Source organism: Spermophilus citellus, assembly GCF_964194105.1.
Source record: "Spermophilus citellus genome assembly, chromosome: 7".
Lineage (NCBI taxonomy): Eukaryota > Metazoa > Chordata > Mammalia > Rodentia > Sciuridae > Spermophilus > Spermophilus citellus.
The window spans coordinates 30,008,834-30,019,543 of record NC_138188.1 but is presented as its reverse complement, the minus strand read 5'-3'; the positions used below and the strand labels follow the sequence as shown (position 1 = coordinate 30,019,543).

At 41.9% G+C, this 10,710-nt stretch overlaps 1 protein-coding gene across 1 annotated transcript in view; it reads left to right on the top strand.

The window, feature by feature from the left end:
* The first annotated feature begins 286 nt into the window (after positions 1 to 286).
* The window catches only part of CPNE4 (copine 4), a 450,966-nt gene continuing 440,542 nt past the window's right edge, over positions 287 to 10,710 (top strand). Inside the window, exon 1 of the mRNA XM_081301802.1 lies at positions 287 to 354. Coding sequence (XP_081157928.1) covers positions 302 to 354 — 53 coding nt within the window. The 5' untranslated portion in view covers positions 287 to 301. The remainder of the gene's footprint in view (positions 355 to 10,710) is intronic.

Genomic DNA, 10,710 nt, shown 5'->3' with positions numbered 1-10,710 from the left:
GGGCACTGACTCTATGCCTGTTTTTCCCCTTCATCATTGCTGCCCTTAGAAAATGGTATCAACTGCTCTGGTAAGAATCCACATTTCTTCCCTTTTGTTCCTTGGCCACATTCCAGCATTTTACTTGTCACACTGATGGGTGAGATGTCTTTCATATTGGCACAGGACACTGAGCGGATGCCTCCCCTTATGTTATCAAACAAGAGACCTGCTGAACAAATCTATCCAGAGCGCCTCCTTTGCAGCTTGGGAACATCAGTGCCACTGTGGCTCTTTGGACTGGCTTTAGATAATTTTGACCATGGCTGTAGAACCCAGCAGTTCAGAATCCATGAGAAGGAGAGTTGGAAGGAGGTGAGTGATTCAGATGAGGGGATTTCGATTTTGCAATTGTTGAGTGGAGTTCTGGCTGGTGGGCAACTTGCAGTGTGGGTAGTGATTGAGAATATAGCTTATATCAGCTGGTTATAAATCTTCATTTGTGCATATGCTGTGGATTTCGTGTTAGAGATGGGAATCAATTCTGTTTATGTGCCCTGCAAAGAGCCCCTTGGAATTTACCTTCAGATCATGCCTTGGGGCAGGGGGGTGCTGGTATAAAGCTGCACATGTGTTCTGAACACTGGCTTACAGGCAACTGTTTGTTTCTAATTAAGGAACTGAAGCCTGCTGGCAGCAGAAACCATATTTGTCACAAGTTGTGGTGTTGTGGTTAGTTTGCACATCTATGCTTATATCGTGGAGGAGCAAAGATAACTATATTGGGTTTTTCTCCATGGACTTTGTAACTTCTGCTCTATGGTCCATCTCTTCTTAGTTGCCCCTTTAGAGCCTGCTTTAATCAGTGCTTCTGTTTTCCCAATAACTAGTTGTATCTCTGGTCTATCATTCTGATCATCTAAACCTCAGGGTTTTTGTAGATATAATAAAACTTACCCTGGAAAGCTACTGAAAAAAATTAAACCTTAAGTAGAGGGTCTAACAGATTCCTGGAAATATATATACTCAGCACAACTTAACTCCTTTTGTGTCACTTAAAAAACAAATGGTTTATGTTAAATGACCTCTAAGGTATTTAAAGTGTTTTTAATTTAACAAATGTTTATTGACTACTTGCTAAGTGTCAGGCACTTTACTAGATATTGGTATTATAATCATGAACAAAGCACTTACCATCACCTACCATCATGGAGCTTTAATTTTAAGAGTTCACAATCCACTGGCAAAAAATTAATAATAACTTTCCCTTTTCTTTCCTTCTTCAAAGTTCTGCCCAACACAAATCTCAACTTTATCTCCAAGGTTCCCCCCCCCTTCTCCTCCTTCTTCTCCTTCTCCTCCTCCCCCTCCTCTCCTTTTTTTCTCCTTCTCCTCCTCGTTTTCTCCTCCTCCTCCTCCTCTTCCTCCTTCTTTTTCTCCTCCTCCTCCTCCTCCTCCTCCTCCTCCTCCTCCTTCTTTTTGGTATCAGGGATTGAACCCAGGGGCACTCAACCACTGAGCCACATCTCCAGCCCTATTTTGTATTTTATTTAGAGACAGGGTCTCACTGAGTTGCTTAGCACCTCGATGTTTCTGAGACTGGCTTTAAACTTGCAATCCTTCTGCCTCAGCCTCCTGAGCCTCTGGGATTATAGGCATATGCTACCATGCCTGACTCTAAGGTTACTTCATAATAAAACCTGGAAGGAATTAAGCAAACATGCTGATTTTAACTTTTTTCCTTTTCTGATAGGAAAATCCTGAGTATTCTCTAGATAATCATTCATTTTCCTCACACACAGTATGTATGGTTCAGATGAAGCTCCAGGAGTGCTGTGAGCATATTGAAAGCTCCTGAATACTACAGACACTGGTCCAACATTGTAATCCGATATACTAATGCCTCAATGATTGGCATGTGCATGACCCTATGACCAGTTTTTTTTTCAATCAAAGCAAATCCATGGATTTATGTTGGATTTCAGTGTATAGAAGACTCTGTCAGAATCTTTCTAGATTTTGCATTTAGTGCTACACTATTTCATAAGGGTTTGAGAGGTGATTAGACAGAGAAACATATCATTTATTTCCCTTACTGTAGCTCGTCCTCTGCTTCTCAAAGATCTTCTTAATTACTTTTACAAAACCATCCATGAGATCTCACTCCTTATTGTATTATCTTTTCTTATCTGGCCTTTGAAATTGGAAACTCTTGGTGAAAACTCTAGGCTGATAACCTCTGCATCTGAAGAGAGATCTTGTTAGACTGTGATTTAAGAGAGTGGGGAAAACCCCTCCCATCTCCATATATGCTTGTCCATGTTTAATTGTAATGCCCTCCATGTATCCCATAGTCACAGAGTTTTTTGTGCATTTCACTGTATGGATTCTAAAGTTCAATATTTTTGATTCTGACAATACCTATAAGCTGGGAGAATTTCGTTGTCTATGGTTACAGAAACAATCAGAAAACAATGCACATCATCTCTTCATTATTCATTTGCCTGAATTTGACTTTGAATAAGTTTGGAATAGAAAAGCCACTGTTTCTTTCTAAAGTGCTTCATAACATGGGGCAGTGGCTGCCCCTTATATAAGACTGCCTGGATATATTGATTTTTAAATACTCCCTAAGCATTTCTTGACCTTATTCATGAGATGGATGTATCCAAAGACATGGGATGAAGAAAGCACTAGTTTTTCATTCATTTATTCATGCATTTATTTACTGAAATTACCAGGCTCCCGCCGTATACCAGATACTGTTGTAGACATGAAGATACCAAGTGAGCAATACCTCTATCATTTTTAGGGTTGCGTCAAGCATCCAAGAAGTTTCCTTGAACGTGTGCAAAAAAAAAAAAAAAAAAAAAAAAGATAAAAAGTATAACTCTCATTCTTTTTCCTCCGCCCTCCGCGATATTGCTGCTTTCCATGGAATAAAAGAGTCCAAGTACTTGGAGAACTGAAGCAAGTGTCCCCCAGGAGCCTGGTGGGAGCAGAGACAGAGCTGAGCAGGAAGCCCTGGCTGTGGGCGCGGCAGGACCACGGAGAGCGCCACCGCCAAGCCCAGGGCGGGGCCGCGGAGTCGCTTTCCTGGGGGGCATTGCTTGAATCCGCTGGAACCCCCCCAGGGGGCGCTCGCGCGGAGGTTTCCGAACCGGTATCTTGCCGGGTGGCTGGGCGCATGGGTTTCGTCAGAAGGTGGAAATCTCAGTGAGAAGCTGCCATCTCCCTGCCACCCGCTCACATCCCCTTCCTTCCTTCCTCCTTTCCTTCCTCCCTCGCTCCCCTCCCTCTTTTCCCAGTTCCTCCCTCTTTACTCTGCGAGTTCACAGAGCCGAGCTTGCTACCCTCAACATTTTCCCTCTCTTCCCCCGCCCCCAACACCAAGCATGGAGTCAGGGTTTCCAGAGAGACCAAACTCTCCTCTCAGCATCTTTGCCATCCGCTGTTGCTAAACTGGCCTCAGAGGCCAAGGGGGGGAGGGAAGTCCGACCCTTCTTAAACCACTACACAACTACCACACCGACCACCTCTACTCCAAAGCCGGATTTTTTTTTTTTTTTTTTTTTGCATCTTGGGGGCGGGACGGACCTCCTCCTGGGCTGAATTCTCTTTCTACTCTTCGGAGGTTGGCACACCCAGGTGAGTAAACTCTTTGATTCCTGTGTTCTTGGGGCGCTGTGATTGCAAAGTCTGTTGGGGTTGCTGCGTAGCAAGACCAACTTTTGAGATGCACTGGTTCTCGCTCAGATCTGCTTGCTTACCATTGCTGTTGTTTTAAGAAGCGGCTGCAAGCAGTGTTTAATTCAAAGGAACTTTCATCCCCTATCAGTCTCGCCTTCTGATATAAACTCAACTCACCCAAGTGGAGTGGGGAGGTAGACCTCGGAGGGGGGACCTCTCTGCGCACCGGGTGAGGATCCGGTCAGGGAAGTCCTGAAGGGGTGGGGGTAGGATTACTGTTTTAGAAATCAGGGGAGGGGAGGGGAACGGAGTCCTGGCTGAAGTTGCAGCCAGAGAGCTGTGACACATTGTAATGCTATCTGATGGCTTGACCTACCTGCAAATTTGGATTCAGCGTCTCAACCTCTTTCCTCTTTCCCTTCCCATGAGGTCCCAATATTTAATTGGGTCCAGGGCTGTCAGGCTTAAAAACTAATCAATAGGCTGGCAAGCGCCTTGATTTAGTCCAGTTTTTCAGCATTCCTTCTTCTGTAAGAGGAAGGGGAAGGGGGACAGGACTAGAAGGATCACTGAAGTCAAACCCCAGCTAACTAAAAACAGATCAGGGCTCTGCGCGCTACTACAGACACCCAGGGATTGCTAGGACCGAATCTGGGGGAGATGATTAAGAGGTGGTTCACGCCAAGTCAAGGGAGTGTTGATTACCATCGGGTGGGAAGCAGGTTGAATCCTCGGGGGTACTCTAAACAATGAACGCCTCCTTCCTTTTAAAATACGTGGGCTTTAAGGTTCTAGTGTCCATTCTGCCCTCCACATCCAACTGCCGCGGGTGGCCTTGCAGGACTGACTTCTAGTCCCTGAACTTGCCAGGCTCCAGGAAAAAAACAAAACAAAACAAAACAAAAAACAGGCTGCAGAGATGACCCCTGTACCCTGAACTTGTGAAGGACTCAATACAGGGAAGGCATGAAGGACCAGCAGAGTAGTGTGGGGCGGGGAGGGAGAGAGTGCACTAGAAAACTTTGCAAGAGAAGTATCTGAGAGTCTCTGCCCACCCCCCCCCCCCACACACACACAACTGACCTACTGGTTCCTAAAAGTCTAGTGCCTTTGGAGAGGAGATGCCTCAGCACTTTACAATTCGTGTTCAAAATTGTATAAAACCAACTCTCCATCCTCTTACTGCTTTGCAGAGATTTTAAAAGCACTGTTCTGGTTTCTCTTGTTTCACTTGGTTTTCTATTTCCTGAACAGCATTTTGAGTTATGCAAGGTACTTAACTGTACCTAAACTGAGACTACATCTGCCCTTAAACAACAACAACAAAATACTACCTTAGCTTCTAATGATATATTCTTTTCTCCCTACTCAGACCCTCTACTATCTTAACAACCTCTGTCCTCAAAGGTATTTGTGCTTTTTGCTTTGCATCAAAACAAAATTTTAAAAGCCTCAAAACTCTCCTAGGATATAGGTGTTTTGAATCCATGACAATGTTTTGTAGTTAATAGTCACTGTTTAAATTGTTGCATATCTACCCCTAAGTCAGAGGCAAGGAACATCTTTATTTTATTTGATGCCCTTCAAGTTTCAAAAGGTCCCATTTCTTTTTTATGAACCAGGGGGATAAGGGAGAACTCAGGATGGCTTTGGCTCTGATTAGATAACTTCTGATGTTTTCCTTTCCTTTAGTGAGCTTCTGCTTCTGGGTTGAACTCATTTGGTTTGCCTGCCCATTTTTAAAGAGCCTGATAGAGTTGATCTAGCAGATGAGGGCTCTAAGCTCAGAGTTAGTCAAAGGTTCTCACATGCAGAGAAGTGGATAAAAATAGAGGGAGGGTTGGGAAATATAGCTAGGACACCTGTGTTAATAGTGCATCCTAGTAAAGGCCAAATTTCCTCATTTATCTCTAATTGAAAGATTCTGATGGTTTCACATGTTCCAACTGAAAGCACGTCAGAAGTGGGTGATTCCCTCCGAGCGTTACATAAAAGGATATATTGGTCCATCACAAGAGTGAACGTTGAATCCTGGACTGTTTTCAGTGGTTTCATGAGAAGAGCTTGCTTATAATGAAATCAAAGGTCTACTCGTGTGTTACCATGTGAAAACTCCTGTGGCCATCAAGTCTGTGCTTTTCCTATGAGTGGTCAACCTTGGTTTTTATTCTCCGGATACAGGCCTGGCATATATTAGTGGGAACAGGCACAGAGGGATACAATGAGTTTTCCCAGCATGAAACAACCACCTCATTAGAAGTTCTAAATATTTATTTAAGAATAGTTGCTCCCCAGGTTTGCGAGTTGTTTCTTAATTGTAAAAATGAATGAAAAGACTTCCTGCTTATCTCCAGGTGTCTAGTAGGGACGTGGCATTTTGCTTGAATTATCAGTTTGTCTTTGGGGGATTCTGCTTTTAGAAGTTTTAATTAAAAGGTGTCTTGTTCTAAAGTATTTCTTGATCTACATGTGGATTTTTGCTTAAAAAGTACCTCATTTTAGTTACTAGGAAGCAAAAGGGTTTTCTGATTCCAGAGAAGTTTTATATAACAATTCAAAAAGTAGAAGAGAGCTTCGATTCTTCTTATCATTGGATTGTTTTGAGTCCATTATCATGACTGAAAACCTTAAGATTGTCTGATTTATAAAAACTTATCACTAAGAGGAAAATGGGTTAATGGTAGAATCTATGCTCATCAGTCCTTTGGAACTCAACTGAATGTATTTATAAGGTCTGAGCCATGTCTTCCTCTATCTTTGTTTTGCAAATTTCCGGAAATATAACACCCTGGTCATTAAGGCCACCTTTACTCGTATTAAGCAAGGATTTTTTTTTTTTTTTTTTTTTTTTTTTTTTTTTTTTTTGCCATTTAGAGGTAAATGTGTTAGAAATGAACAGTCAGTATTGTGTGTAATCAGTGCTCCATGCTTTCAGAGGGGTTTGGATCCAAAGAGTGAGAAGAGTACTCTGATGATATCCACCTGAGTACGTCTCTACAGTAGTTGGAAAAATCACTTAGTGAGTCTTTGTGTTTTTTAATCAGACATGTGGCAAGAAGATCTATATTTCAGATATTTTGAAGAAGAAAAGGACTAAATTTGTTCCCTATATTTGATTTTTTTTCCATTTTTTAATCTTGTTAATATTTTAAAACAAAACAAATGAATCCCCCTTTGGATCCATGTAGTAACCCAAAGCCATATTTCCTTGGCAACAGTAGCCAGTATGCTGTTGTTACAAAATACCAAGACGGAAAATTTTAAATGCAGTCAGAATAAAATGTCACATGGTTCAAGACCATCCTTTGGTGCATTAAAATTGACCTTCCAGCATTTAATAATAGAGTTGCCTTTGTCCTGATTTACTGTAGATGGTAAAGGACCGATTATAGATTTTAATTCTTTTTAGGATATCCTAAAAATCCTATAATGTTTTTCTTTTTTGAAGGAAGCATGTTATAGAAATGATTTCGGTTGGGGTTACAAATTCATTCTCTGCATAAGGTATTTATGTGGAGGTTGACCCTAAGTTCAAAATCAAGCTCAATAAATATGTCAAATAAGATGCACTGTCTTTTTTAATGCTATTTGAAATAGATGGTTTATAGTAAGGGCTCCAATTAGCATTAAGTTCATCCAGTCGATTATCTACTAAAACTTGTGGCTGTGTAATGAAAACATAGTAGTGCCTCTCACCCTTTTTTGTACTAGAAATTTAATTTATGTGGGAGCTTTCTGTTTTCTTTATGAACTACTAAATATGTATATAGAGTGTATATATTTTCCCTGAATTGGAAAATCCTGAGATGTCCTTTATTTGTCTGCTGTATTCTTTGAAAGCCTCTTGAGAGCCACTAGTTTTTAACCTCAGTAAATATTGAAGGACTGGGGGCAGGTCTTGAAAAGAAGACAATGAGGTCTTCCGAGGGGAGGCTGATTCTGGTCCTGTGATTTTTAGTACACACGCAGGGATGGGTGAGCCATTTAAGCAGATCTGCCATTTAAGCAGATCTGTGATGGACTCATTTCTAAACAGTGAGTAGCAATTTTATCACCCTGGATCTATGACTTTCCGAACTGGGCCAGAGCTTGAGGGCAGTCTGTTTGACTCTAGCTGTTTAATCTGACTGATGTGGAAACTCAATCTCAGAGAAGTGACTTGTTCAAGATCAGGAGACTCATTCAACAAACCCTGTTGATTGCTGCTCTCCTAAAGAGACTCAGATTCCCTGGAGATCATTTCTGTGGTGGCGTCAATCCCTGGCGCCACGTGTTCTGATCATCTTTATGGAGTATGAGTTGGAGATGATTGGGAGCAGCAGGGCGGGGGGGGGGGGACACCCACTTCCCACAGGAATGTTTAGAACAGCAGCATTGGGGCTTATTACAATCTCTCTCCTGGAGCCAGTGCAATATTTAACCAATAGATGTGATTAAATTTGTACAAACTCATTGTCTGCAGCCATCTCTGTTCATGTGCATGTTTTGTGAATAATTTCCCCTGCACCGTCTTAGCTTTCCATTTCAAATGTCAGAATTGAGTCAATAAAGTAAACAAAGAGATTTTATAAGTGTTTACAGTTCCAAGAACCACAGGGGGAATCCTTTACTCTGTTTTAAATTAAAGGTCCATTTAAAAAAGAAGAGACTTTCCCAAAAGTTGCTATTTTACATATCTCTGATTCGTAATACAAATTTACCTAACTTTATTTTTCTCTTAGAAAACTAGAGAAATTTCTCCTTGGAAACATTGGGCTGAGGGCAATACAGTATTTCTGTTTAACCCTAGAATCCTTCTCAGGTTTAAGGTTAATTGATCAAAAGTCCGTCCTTATCCAAAAGACCCCAACCTCTGTGGGGCAGCTCTTTGCTCCTTGAAGGACAGGAGGAGCAGAAGCTGGTTGGGAGGGACTCAAGGCAGGCAAGCCCCAAAAGCTGGTGAGTCCAGGCGAGAGAGTTAGCATTGGAACAGGCGGTCGCTAGAGGGCGCCGGAGCACCAATGGAGCCCACCTCCGGGGGACCATGAGGTTTGCTGGAACCCCAGATGTGTGCCCAGGTAAGAGGTGGCTCCTCTGACCCCCAGGGCAGATCGTTCCACGGTAGAAAAGGGACAGAAAGTTTTGTTTCAGCTTTCCGTGGATCTCTTCTTTTGCCTGGTTAGGTTGCTTGGTGGCTGGACAGCCTGACTGCTCTCAGAACTGACAGATCTATTTGGAATTTAACTGCCCCTTTTCATTCTTTATACTTAGGCCTGTTTTTTGGAGGAAGAGCTCAGGATCCAGAAATACCCAGTTTGAATCTTGGACATACCATTTTTTAAGCTATAGATCTTTGTGTGAATCACTATCTGGAAAATGGGACTAGTGATGGTCATGACTGTGGAGTGTTTTCAAGGGTCTGTTTTGAGTGTCGGCAAGCAAGTACTGGTTCCTGTGCCAGTTCTCTTGTGAGCTCTCCACAAAACTTCAGCCTTTCCTTTTTCTCAGAGCCTCTCCTGCATTCCCCTACCCTCTCCTTCAGCAGAAAGTTCTCATTCATTCATCTGTTGAATAATAAGGGACCCCAGTGTTTCTGCCCAAAGCTATGCTTGGAACTGGGGGTAAATGTGAAGTTCTTACAGTTTGATGTTCCAGGTTTGAGGAGCAGACAGGGATATGAGAAGAAGCATTAAAACCCATAGTGGAAGTGTCAAAAGAAAGATGAACAAATGATTCAGGGTAAGAGAGAAAGGGAGCCAGTTCCTCCATCTCAAAGAATCTGGAAAATGGTCCTTTTACAAGTCCTGTCACATCAGATATTTTTTCATTTCCTATTTCAAGGAACCCCTGTCTGTTGGTGGAGGGCAATTCTGAGGGTGAGGAAGGGGGAGTGGTAAAATATCATTCAGCAGGCATTTTGGTTTATTTAAATATAGATACATTTAACATTGCTAATAGAGATTTTTAAAACCGAATCAACTTGTACCATTGTCCTGAGGGTATTAGTTTCATCAATATCATAATAAAATAAAGGCCTACTTGGCTTAATGCATTTATACAAGAAAATGATTTGGAAGGAAATGTAATAGAAATACAACCACAACTACCAATAGCCCTTATCATTCAACAGTGGGCCTGAAACAAATTAGAATTCTATTTTTAAAATATTGAAAAGGTACATTTAATGCCAAATCAATAAAAATAAAAATAATAAGGACAGTAGATTGCAAAAGCAGTGTTCTATTATTAAAATCACACACACACACACACACACACAAATCTTTCGGTTTGTTAGGAGGCATTGGGGTGCAGGATGCTCGATTTGATGCCTTTATTATCTTTTGTGAAGTTGACTCAACAGGTAACTTAGAGCCCAAATTTCAGTGGCAAGATGGAAAAATCAAGGAGATTTTATGTTGATGTAAAACCAAGGATGGGCACCTTGGACCAAGTATGTTGACGTTATCTGACCAGGTGGACTGCAAAGCTCTGAAGAAGCTGTGGTTGAACTTCTTTTCCTTAGTGCCTCTTAAATTCTGAGACTTTGTTGAATGTGAATCCTACTGGAGGAAAGAGATGAAAGGAAAACAGTGGAAATAGTTGATTTGGGGGACAGCTCATAGCACTTATCCTAGCTCTTGGCCTGGATTCATTTTAAAGAGACAGGAATCAGAGAATGTGTGAGCTGGGCGACCCCAGAAAATGGTGCACACTCCCTTCCCTTTTCCACATGAGAAGACAGGGGTATAGCAACCAAAGCTGCTTGTTGGTAGAGTGATAGCAAAGGTGGAGGCTTCCTCGCCCCTGGTCCTGGGTTCTTCTGGTTCATGCCCACCTGTCTCTCCTTTCCAACATGTGTGGTAAGAGAGCAGGACTCTCTTTTTCTTATTCATGGTCGAACCCAAAACAGTGCCAGGCACCAGGAGTTCCTCAAAAAATTTTGGTGGACTGAGTAAACCAGGCTGTTTCTTCATTCTTAATCAGGAAATGGGCGAAAGAAAGAAAGAAAGAAAGAGAGAAAGAAAGAAAGAAAGAAAGAAAGAAAGAAAGAAAGAAAGAAAG